Source organism: Orbicella franksi, chromosome 5 (genome assembly GCF_964199315.1).
Source record: "Orbicella franksi chromosome 5, jaOrbFran1.1, whole genome shotgun sequence".
Lineage (NCBI taxonomy): Eukaryota > Metazoa > Cnidaria > Anthozoa > Scleractinia > Merulinidae > Orbicella > Orbicella franksi.
The window spans coordinates 11,498,613-11,522,400 of NC_138149.1; the positions used below are offsets into that span (position 1 = coordinate 11,498,613).

At 39.6% G+C, this 23,788-nt stretch overlaps 2 protein-coding genes and 1 non-coding gene across 4 annotated transcripts in view; 1 reads left to right on the plus strand and 2 right to left on the minus strand.

Moving 5' to 3' along the window:
• Window positions 1–7,996: 7,996 nt before the first annotated feature.
• The window catches only part of LOC145488611 (peroxisomal carnitine O-octanoyltransferase-like), a 30,644-nt gene continuing 14,852 nt past the window's right edge, over window positions 7,997–23,788 (minus strand). The window contains exons 14-19 of one of the 2 annotated variants that reach the window (XM_081467499.1): window positions 23,631–23,693; window positions 23,130–23,208; window positions 22,418–22,465; window positions 20,029–20,074; window positions 19,531–19,650; window positions 7,997–8,144 (exon numbers count right to left, since the gene is read on the minus strand). In XM_081467499.1, coding sequence (XP_081323625.1) covers window positions 8,081–8,144; window positions 19,531–19,650; window positions 20,029–20,074; window positions 22,418–22,465; window positions 23,130–23,208; window positions 23,631–23,693 — 420 coding nt within the window. In that variant the 3' untranslated portion in view covers window positions 7,997–8,080. Of the gene's footprint in view, window positions 8,145–18,393; window positions 18,668–19,530; window positions 19,651–20,028; window positions 20,075–22,417; window positions 22,466–23,129; window positions 23,209–23,630; window positions 23,694–23,788 lie in introns of those variants that run through there. The other variant, XM_081467498.1, reaches the window with a different exon arrangement.
• On the plus strand, window positions 9,149–18,296 carry LOC145488612 (uncharacterized). Its single transcript, XM_081467500.1, has one exon. It carries the CDS (start codon window positions 10,551–10,553, stop codon window positions 11,637–11,639), a length of 1,089 nt encoding a protein of 362 aa, XP_081323626.1. The 5' UTR covers window positions 9,149–10,550; the 3' UTR covers window positions 11,640–18,296.
• Window positions 21,551–21,771, minus strand: LOC145488750 (small nucleolar RNA U3). Its single transcript, XR_014049534.1, has one exon. It is a non-coding gene; the product is annotated as a small nucleolar RNA U3 (small nucleolar RNA).

Here is a 23,788-nt window from a genome sequence, read left to right on the forward strand (position 1 = left end):
GAGAAAAATATAAAGTCAATATGGCGGACTGATGGTAAATTGACAAAATGAAATAAAATAAAAACATCAATCCGCCATCAAACTTGCCAAAACGTCGGTTACATCAGTCAATTTTAACCTGGAAAAGAATACCGAAAACAGAGAACAGCTTTTGCTTTTGAAGATTACAGGTGAAAGTTTCATACAGTTAAAGAGAATACGACAGTGAGCTATTCTTGTTTTTGCAAATTTAATTTAGAGCGTTGTCTCAGCTTCTTCGTTTGTTGGCCCTTTTCATATCAAGCAACGCTATTTACGAGAGTTGCATACATGTATCTCTCAAATTTCATCATGTTTAGGGGTGCATAATTACCTCTTAAAGGAAAGTCACATAATCTGAAATGGTTCATTACCATAAGAAATGTGAGAAATCTATATCCATTTTGCTTCAAGGTAAATCTGAAGCTAAGACGCTTGCGGAGCTGGCGAAAGAAGTCGGCTTCTCGGTTTCGACCGCGAGGGCAACATCGATCGAAATATACTGGTTGTTCTTTACTTAATAATCTTGCATAGCACTAATGATTCATTCGGTTCGTCCGAAACAACAACAAGAGGAAGTTAACCGTTTTCAAACTAACGCTAAATACGAGCTTTATACTGTCCACTATAACACTAAGCCAGTGAACAGACGCTTTTCTTTGCCAAACGGAATCAGTCTAAGTGTGATGTGTAATTCAGTATACACCATTAAGATAGTTTTTCAGGCTATTCTCCTGTACATATTTACCACATTGTATAAATTCCATAGATTGTTCAACTTGAGTTTCGCAGTTGGACAAATCTGTTCGTATGCAGCGTATAATGACTCCGATATGCCGGAAGACGTTTTTTCAAGTACTCATATTCAGTTCAAGAACTATCGCTGACTGGAATTGCCTCCCCGAGGAGATAGTTACTTCTAGTTCCTTAGATTCTTTCAAAACCAATCTGTCAACGTTTTTTAAGTAATTCTTTTAGATACATTTAGTGTTTTTAATTTTCTTTTTTTTCAGTCCTTATGTTGTCATGAGATTTTACCAACTCAACCTAAGTAAATGTATATATTCCACCAAACACAAATATGTAAACTTTAAATTTACACGTACAAATGAAGCACTGACTGGAACAATAAATGTCAGTAAAGCTGGCTGATAATATATGGGTGTTAGCCCTAAAAATTCCTTCTAGATGTTACGAAAAATGTGTCAACTGTTTCGCTGAATCTTCAGGCATTTCCCTTGTAGACATCTTTACTGTGGAGAAGTATCACACATGTTCTTTCCACGACTTGCTTCCGCCCTTCTCCGCAGCAATGATAACGACAGGTTCAATTTATTCTGAAGCAAACATAGACTGAAGCCTTAAATGCCATACTATCATGAAACTTGACAGCTATTTGAGAACACGAAAAAAATTTAGAACATTTAGAAAACATGAGGTTTCTTAAATTTCTCAAGTGTTCTCCAATTTCGGAGTGTTTCCTGACGGACTAGCAGAATACATTGTTTAGGATTTACAAGTTTTATATATGATAAAGATTCAACACGTGCAAGACAAACAGAACAAGCTCTTTATTTTATACTTGCACGCGACGTGCACAACATCTGTTCTGCAGATTGTGGACTTCGAGGTCAATTATATTATCTCATATATGTATTTTTTTAACTTTACTTGGTGCGTTTTCATCAACTATAATTGACTATGAAAACGGAGACAAAGATATTTAAACTCCAATTGATAACAATTCAATTTCAAACCGAATTCGGATGCGATGATGACGGACATATTACCCTCAATTCGTTGTCGGAGAATTGCTTTTGTTCTGATAAACCACACGCGTTTTTGAGGAATGATAATTAATCGTGATTACTACCAAATGTGTATTATGCTTGGCTCAATATTTGAACCGGATCTGAAAATTTCATTTCCTTTCAGAGCGCCATCAGGCTCAGAAGGAAACTGACTTTGGGTTGTAAATTTTCCCTGTGGAAAAGTTGGCTTTCCGCCTGTTAATTCACAACAAGATATCATTAGGAAATGAATGAATACAACAATTGATTAATCCTGATAATTGATTGAATCCAAAGTTAAGATGACATGTAAGTGACCGGGTTTCCTATATCTTTAAGTTGTCCGTTTTGTTCAGAACAATGCGTATTAACCTCATTCGACCACATTCCTTGTCACCTCCTTGCGCCATCTCTTTTAAGGGCAGACATCCCAAGGAGTTTAGGATGCTGTGGTCTTTCTTCATTCTTATCGTGTAACAATTTGGGAAGAAGAGCTTTCACTATCAAGGAGCCAATATTTTTAATGAACTATCAATCGAATTTAGATCCATAACTTCAAGATTTCTATTTAGCATAAGCTTAAGTGAACATTTTTACTAATTTTGTACGCCTTTTTACCCATTTTTACCTTTTTTACCTCATTTTCACTACAGTTTCTTTTACGGGACCCCTCTGATAACAGAGTGGAATACACTGATGGGTCATCCTGTTTAAATATTCGTCACTATTATTATTATTATTATTATTATTATTATTATTATTATTATTATTATTATTATTATTATTATTATTATTATTATTATCGTCCTCACGTAATGTTTGCTTAGAGTCCTTAGGGCCGAGACCAGACCATGGTCCTGGGGCACTAAGGGATAGCCAGTTTTTAGCTTGATAGCACCCTCCTCAAAATGTGTGCTGTACCTAGCAAGGTTATCTTTTGTAGTTCACTGACGCTTATTTGGCCAGGAATTTTTCCAAGATAAATTTCTAGTCTCTTTTTGATAGCTCCAAGTGCTCCAATGATAACTGGTATCGTTTCCGTTCTCATGCCCCACATTCGGCTTGTTTCGATTTCCAAGTCATTATATTTGGATCGTTTTTCAGTGACTTTCACGAATGTGTTTCTGTCTGATGGTACTGCCATGTCAATAAATTTACAGGTTTTCGTTTGGTGGTCTTTAATCACTATATCGGGTCTGTTGGCTGTTGTTTTCCTGTCTGTGTGTATTGGCATGTCCCATAATATCGTGACATCCTCGTTTTCTGTAACTGTTTCCGGCTCATGGTCATACCACTTTTCTGATGTCTTTATATTATAGTTGCGACAGACTTTCCAATGTATATACGCGGCTGTTTTATCGTGTCGGTGGTTATATTCTGTTTTCGCAAGTTCAGGACACCCAGACACGATATGGTCGATTGTTTCGTCGTATTTGTTACACATCCTGCATAGGGGGCTAGTACCGTCTTTGAAAATGCTGGTGTGGTATGATCTGGTAGCTAGGCTTTGGTCTTGGGCTGCGATTATGAATCCTTCCGTTTCTGCCTTCAGTCCACTACTTTTGAGCCACTGGTTGGTTTTGTGGTGGTCAACATCTGCTTCCTTTATTCTCTTTGGGTATTTTCCATGGAGGGCTTTGTCCTCCCACTGCTTTGTTAATTTTTCTTGGGTCTTATTTCGTGCCATTTGTTTGGTTCTCTTTGCATATTTGGTGGTTGTTTCCTCTGCTTGTTTGTCTGGTATTGTTAGGTCTAGTTCGTGTTTGAATTGTTCTGCTTGCCTTTGTATAGAGTACAATTTCTTTCTGCCATCATGTTCTTGCACTAGTTCGAAGGAATATTATTATTATTATTATTATTATTATTATTATTATTATTATTATTATATTATTATTATTGTTATTTCAATTTTTCGTATGTGACAACTTTTATTTCTCATATAAAAGCTAACACACCAACTTTTCAGCAAACATATCTGTCACATAAAAATTGGCCAATTTTTCTCATCTACATGAGCAAATCATGCGGGTGTGTGGACGAGGCTTAAAACAATGGCTAGTGTAGACTCAAATAGACTCTAAGAACAAATCCATAATTTCCCTGCTATTTTAAAACTTATCGTGAGTTTTACAGTTTTAATACCACTATGAAGAAGGACAATCACTGTCACAGAACTTTAAAACTTCAATTTTTAGAATTAGTTTTCGAACGCATTTCAGTCTCGGACTTTGCGAAAGCGTGGGTACGTTTGATTGTACTGGAAATCATTTGAATTGAATTGATTGAATTTTTTCTGCTGATTTTAGGCCGAAAATATTCTTGTGAATATTTTTAGATTAGATGATATTTCTGTTTTCGGATGTGTTTGGCAGCTGGATGGTGTTAAAGCAATTTTGGAACGAGCCTGTAGGCATCAAAGCCTGATATCAACCACATAACTTCTTGCAGAAATGTTAAAAATTATTATTTATCGAACATAGGGCTAGTGCTGTTACGTTTTTGTTGGTTTTTTTTGCTAGTTTTGCCGTTTAGAGAAAGGAATAATTTTATACGGTTTAGTTAAAAACATCATGAATTGTATCGTGTTTACAAATTTTCAACACGCAATATTCATTTCAAAATTTCAACCTAGGGTTTATTCTTGAAATATTTTTTAAAATTTCGAAAATTTCAGCCTCGATATTCTTATAAAACATATTCTTCTCCTTGCTTAAGGATTGAACAAGATAGTTGATAGGTGATAGCTGCATCGGCCTTTGACCTCATCAACTATCATCCGATATATAGAGATGTCGAGCACATGATCTAATTTTCAGAATAGACACTATTCGTTAATTAGCAAATTGACTCATTCCATTCTGAGCAAATTCCTGTCTCAAACCTTTTCCGCGCAGACACACCCACACCGGCGTGTTACACCCAAAACAGAGATTTTGACGGGGTAGCTTTCCGTAGGCGATGCTGCCTCAGATAATACAAAACGAAATAGACGAGGCTGTTTTTAAGCTAGGAAAACACAGTATCGCTTGTCCTACGCCAGTCAAATAGTTCAAATCGTGTCATATCTCATCTGTTTACCGAAGACTAATTAAACGATGACATTGCGTAATCGTGCGACGAATTAAACCCTTCCTCGTTCTTGAGCTGAGGTGAAGTATTTCACCTTTTCACTCCCACGCAACAAACCTTTTGAAACGCAATATTTTTGTTTGTCATCTTAAGGCACTTAACTCCAGAACACGCTAATGAAATCTTTATCCGATGTCGTCTATATTATGTCTGCGCCCAAAAGGACGTGACCTCGGCAGCTAAAGTTTACAGGGATTTGACAAGCGGTGAAAAAATAAAATATTTTGCGTGGAGAACCTTTAAAACAATTCTTAGCGAATAACCGCGAAGGGTTAAATCACTATTTTTGCTTTTCCAATCAAAATATCACAATTTGTGGAAAATTCTAGACTGAGTAAACGTAATTGAAGTGACGTTCACAGCCTCTTTCGAACATCCAAAAAATGATGTAATTGTTGAAAAGAGCCTAATTTTAGAGTTTTATTGACAAAAGGCAGTCGGAATTGTAAGTGGCTTATCTAGAGATAAACACCACGCCAAATCCGGTCTTATCCACTCGTGTCAGGCAGCTATCAAAAAAGAAACACTGAAATTTAAAAAAAAAAAGTGGTAAATCATGGTCACGTACACTATAAGACCCACAAGAAAGCGGACCTGATGAAGTCGTTCGTTTCGTTACCAAAATTGGCATGATAGTTGAGAGCCCGGAACAATCCATCGCTATATGGCAAGCTAGCCAATGGCATCAGTACCAAGAACAGATCTTGAGCTGGCCCCTCGATAAATCCTTCCAGATTCTCTTGAGCCAATTTAGAGCCTTGGAAAATTTCCTCTCTGATAAGCTAACTGTCTCTTAGTAGATTTTGCCTAATTATTGAGCTTGCGTTAACAATGTCTAACCCTGCATCAATCATGATGTTAGCTGAGTTAATTTCTACTTCGAAATCAAGGATTTCTGTTGTTACTCATTTGATGTTCCAAAGATTACATCCGGAACTACAACTCAATGCCAACAGCTGACGTCCTTGAAAGGCTCCCACATGTGCATGCCCCCACTCAAAGCGGCCCATGGTGGAGTTACTCAGCTGACATTTAAATCAGTTTCGTATCGAATCACTGAAGATTTACTTCAGGCCGAATGACCAGGGCTGGAGAGCTGAATGTCTGACCACGAGCAGCGCGCAACAAAGAGAAATAAACAAGCTGTTTTAAAATTCTCTTTCATCAAAATAAACCCTTATTCACCAGTTGTGCGTCATGCAAGCCGGTAGAAATAACAATGATATTTCATCGCACCAAATCCACTAGTTGCTTAAGGTGCTTTGCATTGACAATATTTTCTTTCCAAAGAAATTAGAAAAAATACACGGATAACTGTGCCCTCTCTGAAGCACTGGGCTAGCTATGTTACTTCTCAAAAACAGATACGTGACCCTTAAATTAAGAATAGTCCCAATATTCCCAAAATTGTTTAACGTCTGTAATAACTGAGTACATGCATGTGTAGTTCATTTTTCGCTGATTTCCGTTTTACTTTGTTTCACGGAAAACTTCAATCAATGTAATGAGATAAGGAAATGAAATTCGATGTTGGACGGTTCGTTGATAGCTGGTAGAAAGCGTCGTACGAACGTATCTTGGCAAAATGTCCAATATTGATCATTTTTCAAGGTGAAAGAGTAAAACTATACGGCGCAATAATGGACAAAAAAAAAATCGAAATTTAACAAAAAAATTCGATTGAAAACATTTGCTTCTGCAAAATCGAGACCAGCCTTTCAAGGGTGACTTAGGCTTAGAAAGATAGCACAGTAAGACTTTAAACTTGAAAAATCGTTTAAGCCAATTATAAATTGTCTTTGTATAAACAACTCTTCATTATAGCGTCTCTGCGCATTGTTGATTAGTTAAGTTATCGGACGCTTTCCGTTTTCTGAAAACTCGGCTCTGAGGTAAAAAAAAAGGAGTAAAACTTTTGCAGAGTTTTCGACGCCGGAGTTAAACGCACTAAGATCTGTTTAATACAAGGATGCAAGAAACGATATACAGAGGTCATGTCTTCTATTTAATATCCTTGACTCTCAGTTTTAAATGTCTTAAGACGGCTGAGCCACAAATATTTTTTACAGAAAAAAAAAACGCACAAACACAAGTGCCGTGGTTAGTCGAACCGCTGAGATTTTGCGCGACTGATTGTTTTTTTTATAGGTACTTAACAGGTGTACCACCCTGCAAGGCCAGGCTAGAAGGTGTACGTCTACGACTTTGTCTGTGAAACAGCGATTAATGCAACAGCCAATACACAGATGCATTACGGGAATACTAGAGCTTTTGTGTCGGGTTAAGAATTTTCACCTTTTCTATTCATGGGCCATTATCGTTTCAGCCGAACCTGATATGTGTGACGATCATCAATTTACGAGCACACGATTTCGATAGCTATCTTTCATACCAGCCTAAACTACCTCAATCATGCTGCCTCGATTAGACGTCCTTTTTCGAATAAGATCGTAAAATCAATATTTTGTATGTATTTCGAACAGCTGTGCATAATTCTGCGACCGTGACTCCATGCTGGGCCATTAGTTTTGCTCATTATGCTAAACAAAGGAACATAGAAAGGGTATAAAGAACAACGAACAAGATTTCCGGCGAAGAGATTTCAATAATTACCACAATGTCCACAGGAAAGCCTGCAGTTTCCAAATTAATCTCATTTTGGTGTCTCCGGGGGCCAACAGATACTCTCTCTTTAATTGTCTTTTATCGTCAAGCATGAAAAGCTTTCGTTAGCCTCCTGCTATTGCAGCGTGTTTAGAATTCCAAGTTAGTTGTAAGGTCCAAGTTGAAATGGCCCTAAAAGGCAAAAATGCTCAGAAAGTATAATTATGCCTGATTGGTTGGGCAACCTTTGAAATTGAATGACTGATCAGAATCTGACTTCTCTTACTATTATCAGTATAAAGTAACCGACACAGGTTATGAGAAAAAAGGAATTCATTACAGGATGTGTCATGGTGCATCTGATAAGATTACTGTACGATGAGAGACTTCAGCTGACAACTGTCATAAGAAATCATCGAACCAGAAGATAACTAAAAATGCCTCACTTTTTACAACAGCCGTGAAGATTTTCAGTTTCTATTTTATACAATAGACAAACAACTCTAAAGACAGGTAAACTGCAGCTGGATCGCGAGTAATCAGCCAATCAATTGTTTCCAGGATTCAAGAGTTCCTGACATCGGCAGCTGAGACAGTTGAGAACTGAAAAAAAAAAAAAAAACTATGACGCAATTCATCTGATTCACAGATGTGTAGTTGACGTCATTTCACGTTCAGTTGACATCATGGCAGAGAATACCCTTGCAATAAACGAGCAAATTTCTACATACAACCTGAGACAATCAGATTTTTCTACTCCTAGATACAACACTGTTACTTATGGGAAGCACTCTTTGCGTTATGTAGGACCCAAATTATGGGGCAAACTGTCTATGGCTGACAGATCAGCCAAGACACTGCAGGCGTTTACAAACTACATTCGCAAAAGGGATATAACTCGCTTAATGGACACCGGCTGTAAGGGCTGCATCCTATGCTGCACATAATGCCTTTCAAGTCATTTATTTTTTTATTGTATTAATATTAATATTAGTATTAGTATAGTTTTTTTTAGCAGTGTCCCCTAATTAGTATGGTGTTTTTATTCCCAGGCTATAAGGTTTTTTGACACTTTAATAAAGTTCTCACTCACACTCACTCACTCACCCAATGAAAGCCAAAAGCATCTGCTGAAAACAGTTAAATTCACAATGGAGTTGCTGTCTGTTTATCAACTTTCGACGGTAATCAAAACTGTTTAAACAGTGAATTGAAGCCAGACGTCATTATGGCGGTTTGACATTTAAATGTTACTAAAAAAGGTACCAAGTGACTGCTTATGCGTGTGGTGGCCATCTTGATCGCAGGAGTCCCAGATTTCACGACTAAGCATTTGCCTCTGGAAACATGCCGGCAAATGGGAAAATATAGTTATCACTTGTGAACTCGCGCTGTGAAAACAACTTGCGTGCCTTTCCTCTTGTTACACAGAAATGTCATGAAAATGCATGAATATAATATCGAAAACTTAGCATTTGGAGACAGGAATTGAATTCGTTAAACGTTCAATCAGTAGAAGTCCACTAATATTATTGTTATTAGCTGGTCAGCGGTAATTTTCATAACATAAACGCTTGTGGTGTTGTTGACAGTCGGGACACGGGATTTTTTTGGTCCTTCGATATATAAGGACCCGTAAAATGTTGCTATTGTTGCTATTTTGCGGCTTAAAAACAAGTCAATCCATTGAGTGTGTTTTGATTTATCGCGGTATTAATCCAGGCGGCAATTTTCAGACCATAATTCTAAATTGTAAAAAGAAATGGTTTCCGTGCATTTTAATGCCATAAAGATTGCTTTACGCAAACAGTAGTCATTCAAATCCGTGTCTGTCTTCGAGAAATGAATAAATAGCCACTTAACTGCCATCAGTAATAAAGAAAGCTATTTATAATCGTTGTCTCGACCAATTTCGTGGGTCACGTATGCCAATTACACCAACAGATCGGATACAGACACGATTAAAACGTCGCGCAACCTTGTACCTCTTTACAAAGCGTTTTTCTCTCGCCCCGCAAATAATATCCAAAAGCGGTATAAGCTGTATATTATCCCTGATGAACGCAGGGCTCGTCATCTGTGCGACCGAAGCGGAAATTTCGTATGTTCTCCACATCTCTTGAAGGAGCTTGAGAGTGGAAACCGATCTCTCAAGTGTGTAAAGCGATACAGTTGACGCAAAGCAAGCGTACCGGATTTGCCTCACGTGAAAACATCAATATATTTAAAACTGCTCTTGACAGCTGGCATATTAATGCAAACGAGCCTTGTTTGATTAGCAAAGAACTGAGTCCATACAAACGACAGTTCTGTCACAATTTTACACAAGAAAAGTGGATTCTAGAAGTGGAAAGGTGTAAGCCTGAGTCAGCTGTCTGTATTTTTGCTACCAAGTCCCCTGGGAGATACAACATTGCAAGCATAAACTGAGCGATAGCCGCCAAATAATTTTATGCCGAGAACAATGCCGCATACGCAACCGCCTGTGAGAGGGGGCAGTGGAGCGAATTGTAATGATTAATTTAAACCATGTCATGTCATCAAGATCTCTCGATTATTATCGTGAAATTCGATTAGTGTAACACAGAGTTCCAAAGCGAAAAGTAACACGCGAGACGCACGATAACAAGCTGGCGTGAAAGAAGACACGAAGGCAATACACATCACGAGAAGCGTGTTAGAAGATTAATTGTTTAGTCTGCACAATCAACTTTATCGATTTGCAGGAAGGAAAAACGATTTGGCCCCGAGTGGTGAGTTTGCGTATCACTGGACTGTCAATTACCGTTGTTTTCAGCGCTTCGTTGTCGAAGTGGATTTCAACGGCTTCCATATCTGACTCGGAAGAGAAAATCGTGCTGATCTGACCACAACATGGAACCGAGTACGGTTTCATTTGATCATTGTTGATACATAAGAACCCCTCTCGAACACAAACACGGAAAATGCCGAGTTAAACAACGAGTCAAATCTGCGTCGACTGAACCTCAAACACGACATCTTCGGGACATGATCAGCCTCTTCTCTTGTCGCCCACTGGGATCACGATCAAACGCACTGGGAGCTGACGGCGAGTGGGATTACCAACGAGTGAACTTCAACATACACACGCCGACCTACTCTGTCAAGTACCTGGGTTCCCAACAGTTGTGCAGTCCGGGTTTCGCGGAGATCTGTGACACCGTGAAAGCCATTTTCGCCCAAGAGAAACCCAGGCTGAAATCTTTGGACCACTACTCGCTGAAGCTGACCAAAGAGGAGCTGTCGCTACGCGACAGGGATAGTACGGAAGACGAAGAGAAGGTCTTTCTGCTCCGGAGGATTCGATTCAGCGGAGTGTCCAAAGCTTATCAGAGAGTCTTCTTCTTCACCTATCAGTTCGGATCAAAAGCAGCATCGGTGGAATGCAATGTAGTGTTGTGCAAGAGCAACAAAGAAGCCAAGAGTTTGGCAAAGGTAATATCGAAAGCCTTCGGGGACGCGCGTAGCGAGTTTCATCATCAGGAGGTGGCGAGCAGAAAACTTCACGCCGAAGGGTTGAGCGAGAACAGCATATCGCATCTTCATGTGGACGCGATCTCAAATGTCGAAGCTAATAGACAGTATTACAACATGAGTGCTTTTAAGAATTCTCGCAGCAACTCTGCGGCTAGCGCGATTAGCTCAGACTTTCGCTCCAAAAGCCGGACCCCAGATAAGCTTAAACGAAGCAACCAGTCCTGCCATTTGGGTGCGAGTATAGAATGGGAGAGAACGGAAAGTTCGCTTGACACGAGGCAGAGCGACGTAGAAAAGACATCGACTAGCGGCGAGACATTTGGTTGTACTTGCGAGAAAGAACCAATTGTCAAAATCGAATCTTTGAGTACTACAACTGTCAATGACAAACAAATAAATGAGGTGCCCGGGTGCTTGGAAATTGCAACCGAACAAGAGCTCGACGATGGAGCAAGCAACGACCTAGACAGTAACGATTTTGCGCGGAGTAGTTCAACTCTAGCAGCTGAAGAAAAAGAGGCTCAACCACTTGGCAATCACAACAGCAAAGCTAGTTGCGACTGGTCCATGGTCTCCGGCCTCGAGGAAACCTCGATATAGCAAGATGTCGGCAGTTTATTGTTGAATGTTGGATAATTTTAACACGACAAAACAACACTACTTGGTGGTTAGTTTTGAATATTACTTCGTCGGAAGGCGTCAAGTGGCAATTTTTACAAGATAAGCATTTGCAACAAAGATAGCTTCAGCCATTGTATACATTCGTCACGTCTTATTTCGGAGAAGTTTCCCGATTCAGAGAAAGAAAATTCAGATCGAACAAAGAGGGTTGTTTATGGCGGCATTCGCGAAATGAGTGACGAAGAAAGAAGTAAACCGCGTATTATTTTATTATGCCCTTAAGTTCGCCTCTTAACGCTACGGACAATAGACTACAAAACAGATTACAGATATGCAAACATTCGTTTGTTAATCTGTCATGGCTGAGCGAACTAGTCGAAATTCTTCAACTTTTAGCGGGTGATCATGTCGCCTTGCGAAGCGCACTAAGTACATAAATTAACTCAATTGTACCGCACAGCGGCGAACTTCAATTTTGTAAAAAGAGCACATTCACAGATCCGACACTATTAAACTGCGCGAGATTTATCGAAAGATTTGGGACGCGAAAGCCCACAATATTGTTTTCAATCGCTCGGTTCCTGTGTGCTCAACTCATTTATTCAAGAGTCATTGTCACTAAATGCAAATATGATTGAAATGTGGACTCGTTAGGAGCGTAGGAGTTGGTAGGACATTATTTGTCTTCTTGGCAACTCGATGTCCGGACATTTCAAATACTTTTTGTTCCGTAATTGCATCGCACAAATAATCGATCGTTGTTCTTTAGTGTTGTTTAACTTTTGGCCCCGTCAAGCCAATAATAGTGTTTACGTTGCGAATTCTTTGTGTTTGGAATCTATTAACTAAAATAAAAGACATGACATCAGCCAATATGCTCACAGCATTGGAAGTGTTTTCGAGAAGAATAAGCGAGCAATAAGAGTTATTTTGTGATGCGATATTCTACGGGTTTAGCATTGCTCCTTCCATTCTACTGTATCACTCGTATCGGATTTATGTCAGCGTTAAAATCCAATCTTGGTATATCAAGTCTCGACGTTTTCAATTTTGGGTTTTCAGTTCGCTTTTGTCAATATGTGCCACGGGCCACTAAGAAATGACATATTACCTTACATTCTGAAGACTGATTGATGGATTTGATTTGATTTTTATTTGATGTTTTGCCCCATTTGGACATATTTCATTTACAGCCGGGAAGTATTGCGGACAGGACATCTAAGCAAACGTTTCAGTGCATTTGACGGATTTACATTTGCGGTGAATATTCCAACTTGTCTACCTCTCGTGCATGATACATGCACGTGTACACGGGGAAATATTTTCTAGGGTTTACCCCTTTCAAAGGATTAGGAAGAGAAGACAATAAACGTCTTTCCTGTTTTCGGATTACATGAAGTCGAGATAGACGTTTCTTTCAATTTCAACCTAAATTCCATACCATGTAACCTGCATATCCGGATGTAAACTACATACCTTGAATTTCAAGGCGGTTACTGAAACCGTGACGAACTGAAAACAATTCTTTTCCCAGCTTGTGACATTCAGTGATCGACCTCAAGTCAAATTTCCAGCTTTTGAACCAAGCCGGCATACTTCAAAAACTATCAGTCACAGACCTCTAATCAGCCAGTTGGTCAGTCACACTTTTCGACAAACTCTAATTAACTAGTATCAACCCGAAGAGTCCAGATGACTAACGGTTTCCCACGCCGTGAGCGAAAGCGCAAGAAAGTTCCGGTTTTTTTTCCCGTGGAGCCTGTAGGCAAAACAATTAACCCCGAGTATCATTGGCAATAATTTAACTGTCCATAGACAGTCGCGAGATCCGTAATTAAATTTAAGGGCAAAATTAGAGCGTCTAAACCTTTGTGCATCATCATAATTATAAAATGTCAAAACCAGTTCGGGAATGAAGTATATAGTGAAAATTGACGCCTTTTTACTCCAGCGGCAATCTGACTTTATACAGTCTAACTCGTCCATTTATCTGCTAAATAATCCTTGTGTGTCGCTATTCAAGCGAAAAGCCGCTAGTTTCATGGGGTGTTATTCTTATTCTGCAAAATCGATGTGTTTTTTTTTTTTTTTTTGTTTTTTCGTTTCTTCCTTTCTTGCGTTTCTGAACTTGACTGCACTTTGCGTGTGGTTAGGACTAATTGAAATTGAGAGTTTATTATCACGTCCATTTCCTTTGTCCGGATTTTATCCTTATTGTGATCTAGTGATCGGGGTTAATTATCCATATTCCAGTGAATTCTGGCTTTTTTTCAAAGTTTATGTAATGAGAAATGTCCCTTTAATTACTTCTTTAATTTCCAACTTCTCAGCCTAGCGTGTTCGCCGTTAGCTTGCGAGCAGGCTCACCTTTGAGTCACGCGCGCGAGTAGTGAAGAGCAAAGCGATCCGGCCGGAAGGATCGCGGCTTCGCCGCTCGATTTCGCGCTCGCAGTTACGCCTCGCGTGGCGCTTGTGGTCCAACGTGAGCCTGCTCGCCGGCTAGTTCGTCGTGCCAAAAACACCTTGTTGTAAAAAAGATATCGTCTTCCAAGTATTTCTTACACTTTTTTTTTTTCCGGCTTCACAAAATTGTTTTAAAAGGTACAGTAGGTTCACGTCATCAAAGTTATTTCAAAGCTTAAACTAATGCATGGTTGAATCAGTGAAGCTGTCCTTTTAATTTTACGTCTTGTAAACACATGCGTTTACGAAAACGCCTCGTAATATCCGAAATTAACTCTGACTAAGCTTTTAAACGAAACTCTGTGAAACTAGTCAGCCTGCAAGGCAGGCGTAACACGAGGCAGAGGGGGCAGGGAGCAGAGGGAAGGCCCCTACCCTTTCCCCGTTAGGCTATATTTATTCAGTGTGACTATTCTTTCCGCATTTTGTATTGTACAAGATGGGTGGTTCTTCCTTTTAAAGTCATGAAAGAAACTATGGCCTGGTATTTAGCAATCAAACCAAACCGAAGCTTTCTTGTGGTACTACTTACATTTTAATCTCGTTTTGTCATTGTTTTGAGTTAAATTAGACATTTCTTTCCGACTCAGTCTTTGAACTTGGCCACACTTGGCAAACAAAACTGGTTTTTACATTGTTCTTGAAATGAGACACATTAACGTGTCCACTTCCTTTACCAGAATCAATCATGATATCATCTGATGACAGGAGTTAATAAGTCTTGGCAATATTTCAGTGCGTAAATACTGTTTTCAAAGAAACTTCGGCTGATCTCGTGAACTCTTCAAACTGGAGTTAACAAGCTGTTTTCGCCATTTCGCTGAAAGCTCATTTTATTGCAACTAAATAATCCTGCCAACGCCGCATCTTTTTGAAGTTGCTGATTAAGCAACGGGAATTGTTTTGAAAGCATTTCTTCTTTGTTTGTCGTTTTATGTAAAACTTTTTTTGTTATCTTTAACTTTTAAGTCTAATGGCTGTTTTAAATGTCTGCCATTGTGATCATATGTATTCCGCACAGATTTCAGTGACGTCAAGTGATGAAGGAGTTGATAACGGACGTTTTTCTCTGGCAGATTTTCAATTGTTACAGGACTGGATTTTTTTCCCGCCAGACTGAAGGCAGCCTACTCAGCTTGGTTTCTGACGCAAATGCAACAGCTTGGCCAATATCTTTAAAGTACTTGTTTGAAAAAAGGAAAAAAAACCCTTGAGATGAAAACTTAAAAGCAATATCAAGAGTTCCGCAATGCAAACTGATAAACGATATTGCCAAACTCCACTCTATAACACTTTGCTGCTTGGCGAAACTTCCGCGCATAATTTCCATGATAAGCAAAAATATAAATATTCCCCACCTTGGTTACTACGGCGCCAAAACGTAAGCAAATAATTGCTTTCTAACTATTAATTTTACCAACGCTGTCATCTCTAGATTTCTTTCCGAGCAACGGGTGCGCTTTTACAGGACGACCTCCAGGCTACCTGTGAGTGACTAGCGGTTTGCATTGGCACAACTTTAAGTATTGAATTGTAACCCGACCCCTGTCAGTAGCTTTATATTAAGGGTATCAAGCTCAATTGACGAATATCTGTGTGGCAGAAAATAGAGTAATTTCAAAACTGTCTTCTCTTTTAACTACGATTGGTCTGTTAAGTGGGCTAGGTCTACCGCACGGCCAGGTAAAATTTGAAACTGTTTTTGTCGCCCAAACGTCTCTTGATTTATTGCCAAGTTTACTTAACGCCAAATTGCTAAATAATAGTTTTCTTTTTTTTTTTTTTTTTTAGAAAAAAAAAGTTGTCACGAATCAAAACATACTAACGACCTACGAATTTACCATCTGGGCGTCAATTATATATATCGTGCTTTTATTGTAACGAATAATTTCAAAAGCGAACAAGGCGTTTAAAGTTTGTATGTAATTTTATTCACATTTCCTTTACCATTACGGCTCTTAGCCTAGGGTGTCTGGAAAACCCGGATAGCGAATAGCGAATAGTCGCGAATAGCGAATGGCGAATAGTCCCGAATAGTGCGAATAGTCTCGAGTAGTGCGAATAGTGGCGAATAGTGACGAATAGTCGTCAATAGTCACCGCTTTAGATCTAATATCCAGCGTTAATTAATTATCCAAATAAGCAGCAGAATTTCAGTGAATTTATTACCTTTTCTTCTCCGGACTCAGGCTAGTAGGCTGTCCATCGCCGACATTAAGAAAACAGAAAACAAAAGGACAACCTAATAAAGACGTATTTACGCTTTTGAGGCGGTTAAAACAGAAGAAATTACGTTTGAAACACCTTTTGTCCTGATAAGCGTCTGTGCTTTTTAGTGGGAAAATCCCATCTTAAACTGCTACGAGGTTGACTGCGAGATACTGGGTACCCTATTTGTTACTATTTGCCACTATTCGCTACTATTCGAGACTGTTCGCCACTATTCGCACTATGCGTACTATTCGCTATTCACTATTCGGGACTCAGTATTCGCTGTTCGCTATTCGCGATTGTTCGCTATTCGCTATTCGGGTTTTCCAGACACCCCTTAGCCTTTTGTTTTCAGTCCGGGTTAAGTGGAGATGTTTGTTTTTTTTTTTCCCTCGAAGCCAGACTGTTTATGTCTGATTAGGTAACACAGCAAACTTGTAGCCACAAAAATGGAAATTTCACTGCTGTCGTTCACGCTCTCTATGAAAGCCCGACAAAATTTGATAATTTCATTTTTTTTTTTGTTTTGCAGAGAGTGGCTGAGAAATGTTTCGAGAATTTTGCCGGCCCACACGCACAAAGATATTGTGCTGATCACACATGAAAAACCTTTTGTTATTGAAATTCGTTCTGCTTTCGCATTCGTTGGCCCAATACTCAAAAACGTTTCTGTTGGCATGGCAAAATCCAATTGCATAGTCATAACATAATTTTTGTTTAAACAATCGTAGAAGTGACTTTACTCTGAAGCGAACGTTCCACGAGGGAACGAAATCCTCCAGGATTTTCAAGGTCCCGTCCAAACTATGCCGGAGAAATTTGAAAACGCAGCAATCACCGGTCATTTTTAAGTTGTGTTTGAGGAAAACTCTGGCAGAAAGATCCCATGATTTTCGTGACGTCATCATCTTTTTCGTAAGCCTCTGTTCTCTAAATTTTTCCGTCCACACTAAAACGCAAAGCCGGCGTTTTTAAATTCCTCCGGTTTGAAGAGCGTTTTCGAAAAGCTTCGTTTTCGTGACGGATTAGTGTGGACGGTAGGCGTAACCGCAGAAATAAAGCTGCGTTTTCAAATTTCTCCGGTGTAGTGTGGATGGGGCCTCAGTCGAATTTCGTACTAGAGCAGTTTTCTAAAAGAAACTAATCACTTTTACCAATCACAAAGGACACAGACAATCCAGTGAACCAAACTGCAGCTGACGCAAAGCGCGGGAAAACGTGGGTGAGCGAGTCACGATTGGTTTTGGTTTTACTTCGGAATAGATGACAAAGTGGCGCGAGTCTTTTAAGCCAATATCTAGGAGGGGGTGAATTGGGGTATGCAAATCCTCCGATCCGTGCCTTTTTTCCACCACATCCGCAGATCCGCCGATATTTTTGTTCAAATCTGACACCGCAACCACATCCAGAAACAGAAATGTAAAAGTTCAAAGGTAAACTGGTAAATGGGAATGCCATTGTTAATTTCGCACAAATAGTAAAGAAGGCAACATGCTTGATGACTATAACACAGTACAATTCCAATAACACTGCTTTGTTGGAAAAAAGAAATAATTTGGATGAACTCAATAACATAACGACCAAGGCTGAAAAAAGATCTATGATCCAAATTTGGTTTAGGACCCAAGATCCGAACATCAAGACAGGCACAATCCGGAATCCGCGCTAAACTTCACGGCTGCTCCACGATCCACTGTGTTTTCAAAATCAGCGAATCCGCTCGATTTACCGCAAAAATCCACAATCCGTGCACTTTTTAAGGCCAAATCCGTCGATCCGAAAACCTATTCACCCCCCTCTTCTAGCACAGCAATGTAAAATCAAAGCAAATGCGACTTAATTATTTTCGACACTAAACTGAAAACCGCTATGACAAGGAACATAGCCAAACAAAAGGTTTCTAAACATCTAAACACTATACATCTGAGTAAATGTCTTGGACGTCTTCTACAAACTGAAACTTGAAATCGGACCAAATTAAACTAAGCAAGCATTTGGAATTGAACAACTTTATCTGTGACACCAATATATATACTGAATAGATCCAGCCAGTCGAGGGATTCCAAGGTAGCAAATATACTTTAATGTTTTTAAAATCCATAAGTTGTCCTTCACAGATTGTTTGAGAAAATATATATATAGTACAATTCTAAAACCGTGACGTTCTGCACTGTACAGACAGATATCAACTGACAGAGGTTTGTATAATATTTCACAGCTTAGAAGTGAGTAGGAGATGTCTCATGTCCCTAAAACTCTCTTCGAGTGAGTCTCGCCACTTGTTCAAATCTGTCACAGCGGAGTTTGTAAACGTCGCAAGAACAAAATTAATCCTGTAGAAGGAAGATCAGTGCACACAAAGATAAATTTCACCTTCCCAATGCTCCTGTTAGGGCCCTATACAAACTTTTCGTTATTAGTTGGAGGGTTTTTCTCACATGTTAAATCAATTTTCCCCACTCAGTTTCAACTTGCTTTTCCGCGCTTGGCACCGGTTCAACTTCTTTGTTTGTTTGTTGTTTGTTTGCTTGCTACAGTTTGCTTGTTCGCTGGTTTGATTATCTTTTTAGTGACCAAGAGCTGGCCGACGTTGGGCCTTGTTGTGACGGATAAAACGCCACAAAACAATACGGAGCTTAAAGCAACGACGACGTCGACGCCGAGGACGACGCCTAGTCAAAAATAAATTTATACTCTACCAGCGAACTTCGCAACTGTTTAGATCTGTTCAATACGCCAATAAAAAAAAAAAAGGTGCCAGGCTAAATATACAATGACCGCGTTCAGTTCCAAATGGAAATACGAAACATTGGCCGTCGTCGTTCGCGTTCCTCAGGCTACGCAGAATTTGGTCATTTCACGTTCTTGTTTTGCAGAGAACGACAATTAAATGTAGAAAAAGTTATAGCGCACACGCACAGCCATTGTTTTCCTCATTAAATCTTTTCTGTAGTGGTGTTCTCGTTGCCGTCGCCGTCCGTCGCGGCTTGCCTAAGCTCCTTAATAAGAACTCAAGGAAAAACTTGTGGTAACAGCCGGGAAGATGCGGCCGCCAATTTGCTTGATTGGCGGGAAAAAAAAATCAACCTTTTCTCTGATTGCTTGAGGACAGGTTACAGGAAATTTTGAATAAGAAACACGCGTTAACACATTCAAAAGTACGATGGACCTCAGTGTATCCACTAAAGTAACTCACTTGTTATCCTCGATGCTATAAAAAGCTCCGTAACCGTCTTTTACCATGGCGGCGCACCCACCGATAATTTTCGAAAATCCCACACAGCTTGTTGAAAGGACGAAGTTTCCACCTCCACCACTACACAAAACACAACAAACGATAAACTCTTAGCAGAGGTTAAACGACATGATTTTCCAGTCAGCCATAATAGACTGACAACAAATGGTTAAACCGCGTAGGAAGCGGTTCTGAGGACGTTCACTGGAGCAAAGCACCTCAGTGGGGGCGTGAGGAGCGCTATTTGGACACAAGTCCCAAGAAAATGAGATGGTCTGAGATTACATGCGTTCTGGTTGGTTCATAATAAATTGAAAAGTTTTTTTTTTATGAGGTTCCATAACAAAATCACAAGCGGGAGAGTAAAATTCACTCTTGTAGTTCCGTCTCTATCAGTGATCGGTTTACTTTTTGACTCATGTTGATTTTGTGTCCAGTTGAACTAAAACATCCAAATACCTGGCCGTCCAAGCTTTATCCGTGAAGATAGCAGGAGTTGGCATTCCTAGGCATAAATAATAAGAAAAAAAATCAGGAAAATAATGAGCGGTTTACTTTAATTGTAATTGATCTGCGGGCTCTGCCACATGGAACGAAATTAGAGTAGAACTGTTTTACGTTCCGCTTGCGAGTTCAACAAAGCGAGGTTCAACATTAGTCGTGATGAAATCTCTACCAACCATCTTCAAAGTACTACCGGTGGCCGGGCAACCCACATACACCCCGTGTCCGGGTGGGGAGGAAGAGGACAAACTCCCCAAAATTTGAGAACTGATTTGGAATTCCAATTAGAAAGTAGTCCAAAATGTAAGGTAAATATTAATATCCTAAATCCCTCGTATGCAAATTCACAAAAAAATATTCCTCAAAAATCCTAGACAATCGCTTAAATTTGTGCTGGTACTTGTGCGCCCGTTTCTCGAAAGCCCCCGGAAACTTCCGGGCCCGAAAAGCCATTTTTAATTCATCTGTATCTAAAAACCGAGAAGTGTATACGCCTGAAACTTCTTGTATGAAGAAAACCTCTGTTCATATTAAGAATATGTGAATAAAACAGCTCTGTAATCATAAGGTTTGAGATTTTGCTAAGACTTTCTGGGTGCGAAAACTTTTCGGGATAGAAACGGGCCCCTGGTCTAAAACGGAAGAATTTAAGAAGTGCATTTCTCTAACTAAAGATGGAAAAAAAGATTGAGCCGCTGTCTGGTTGACAATTACTAGTAATAACACTTTTAATAAGGTACTTTAAATCGATGTCTTCAGCTTCAGGCAAAACATTATGTGTCGTTCGTACTGAGAAAGACCTTCTTAACCCTTTAATTAATACAAGTGGCAAAGCAACTGGTAAAAGAGTAGTTGTATAAAGTCACGCATCATTCGTCACGCAAGAGATCACGGAAACACCAGTTGTCAGAGACACCCATTGAGTTGCATTTGAATTGTAAATTGCAGACGAAAATCCAAAGCGAATAAAAGCAACATTTCGTCGCCAAAACCATAAAGAAAACTGTCGAATCAGACATATGATATATTAAACCTTTTTTTTAATTCGTGGAAGCATGGATAACGATTAAATGTATACGGAAAATTCAATTGATCTGATTGATTTGGCGACACAGAAACGACCGTCAAACACGTGGCCGCTTTACAATGTTGGGTATTTAAATTTCACGATAAAAGATCTTCATTGTTTACGAATGTCAAATATGTCGATTCACTGCCAAAGTACGAGCTGTAATTTACAAAGTTGCTTTCTTATCGATCGATTCACTATATTTCACTGATCACAACCCGTGTAAATTTCGAATAATGAGATAAGGAAAATTGTGTGACAAGACTCGAGTCACGGCTGGAATGAAATGAACTATAACTGAAATTAGTTTCTTTCCTAGCTAGATGTCAACAGAAACTAGTAGGTGGACATTAGCTAGCTAGCAGGAGCCCAAGAAGATAATTTCTCTGTTTCTCATTGTAAAAATCAACCGCTCAGAATGCGATCACCTCCTCCAATTCCCCACTAATGGAGGAAGAGGAACGGTCATCAATCGCCGCCGACCGATTGCCATGAAAGACAAAGTCAACGACGTGCTTCGCGCTCAGAGGTGACCGCTTCGCATCGTCATCACGGTTGATGGTGTTGTCTTTGTTAGGGTACAAAGACGGGACGCGTACTATAGAAATGATCCTAGTAAGTACGGTCTTAACTCCCACTACGTTAGCCGAGAGAAGTCATTTTACCTGTTATTCCCACGTATGTGGGAGAAAAATGTGTGAAATAATTGAGCGCATGCGCATTCGCAAAAACCACTAAAAAATTTTGTGATCGATTGCAAACTTCTTGTTTTGGGAACGCAACAGTTTTTATCGTAAAACACAACGACTTCCACTAATATATATTTCTTTCCAAAACCGAAGCTTGGCTTACAATAATATTCGAACTACAAAAATGGCAAGCAAACAGCAAAGCAACTCAGTAAACGATTTATTTTAAAATTTTGGACAAAACGGATCCGGGTGTGTTGTCTCTTTGATGTCTCGTTCGCTAAATAACTCGTATTCCTGCTAAATGCAAATCAATGTGTACTTGAGGCCCCCGTTGAACGCTATCTACCGGATAAGTGTTAACAAAACAAACCACGCTATCTGCTGGATAGTGATTTATCCAGTGGATAGTGTTATCCACGTTTCAAACAACCTGGGCCAGTTCTCTTGGAATGTCGACGGCATTCTGCTCTGGATAGGACTGGATATCTTCTTCAAGATGTGTGTTTTCCTCAGCTTAGGTTTACCTTTAATAAGAAGCAACCTATAATTATCACTGAATCACACGTAAATACTGTATGATCACCTTCTGAGGCAGCAATCAGTTGCAATCCCAGCAAATGACGATCAATTCCTACAGAGAGAAACAAAAAAAACAAATTCAATATCACAACCTACTTTTAAATAACTCTCTGATGACAAGTGAAAGAGAGTTAATGAAAATCAACCCTCTGATCATCTACGAATATGACTCGATTGACTGGGTTGAAAATTTAATACTACTGTGACGTTTTCTTTCGATTTTCCGAAGATTTCCGAAAATTCTTCAAAAGTTGTCCCGCAGCGCCCCAAACGATTTCGATCATTTTCCGAAAATTTCCGAAGATTACCGAAGATAACAGAACATTGCCAAAGATTTTCGAGGAAGATCCGAAGATGTTTTGATCATACACCAACAAATTTAGGTACAGTTTAAGGGTCACATGATATCCAGTGTTACGTCATCAATATCATCACAGTGAAATAATTGTAATTTTACAGGGCTGGACCGCACCGCAGTTAATATAGTAAAAGATATTTATGAAACGAAGTTATAAGAACTTCCACGTTGGCGTTAGGACTGTAGAAACTTTCTGTAGAAATCCCTCTCTCCGCACAGTTGTAAGATATTGGACAGAGCACAAAATGAAAGTTCAAAGAAGTGATTTAGGGCAGGTTGAGTGGCTGGTTTCTCATGTAAAGAGTGAAAGACGTTGAGTTTTCCCAAAGAAAGATATATGTGACTGTGTGAAACGTACCTTGGCCATCGACGGCTTCTTTCATTAGCTTGATATGCTTCTTGCAGGCTTCGCGAAACAATCGCAGCTTCCTCAAGTTCTAATTACAAAGCACCAACGAAAGAAAGGAACAGGCATGCAAGGTTATTTTCTATAAAACGTATTGCTTGTGTCACGGAAAAGGTAAGGTAAGGTAAGTCTGTGTCAAGTCAGTGACCCCCAGGGGTGGCCCACAAAGCCGGAGCTTATCCCGGTTTCTGTAGCATCAATCGACAAGGAGTATTTCTACTCCTCCCTGGATGGGATTCTAGAGTAGTCCATCGCAAGGTTACCCCCTAGTCGCCAGTAACCATTTACACACCTGGGTGGAAAGAGGCACTGTAAGAGTAAAGTGTTTTCCCCAAGAACGCAAGGCAATGACCCCGGCCAGGGCTCGAACCCAGACCGCACGATCGGGAGTCCAAGCGCGGGTCCCCCATTAGATCACCGTACCTCCACACTGAAAAGCCCAAACACACTTACATCAGTGTTTTCATCGAACATCGCTTTACACCACTCTGTTGCCTCTACAGTACAAGACCGAACCTGCGATTAGATAGAAGGAACCAACTAAGTTTTAATACTACTCAACTTTACTCGAAAACATAAAAAACAAATTATAGTCTTCGGCGATTGCAGGC

Coding starts and splice junctions, on each gene's coding strand:
- LOC145488612 (XM_081467500.1), top strand. CDS start 10,551: ATGATCAGCCTCTTCTCTTGTCGCCCACTGGGATCACGATCAAACGCA.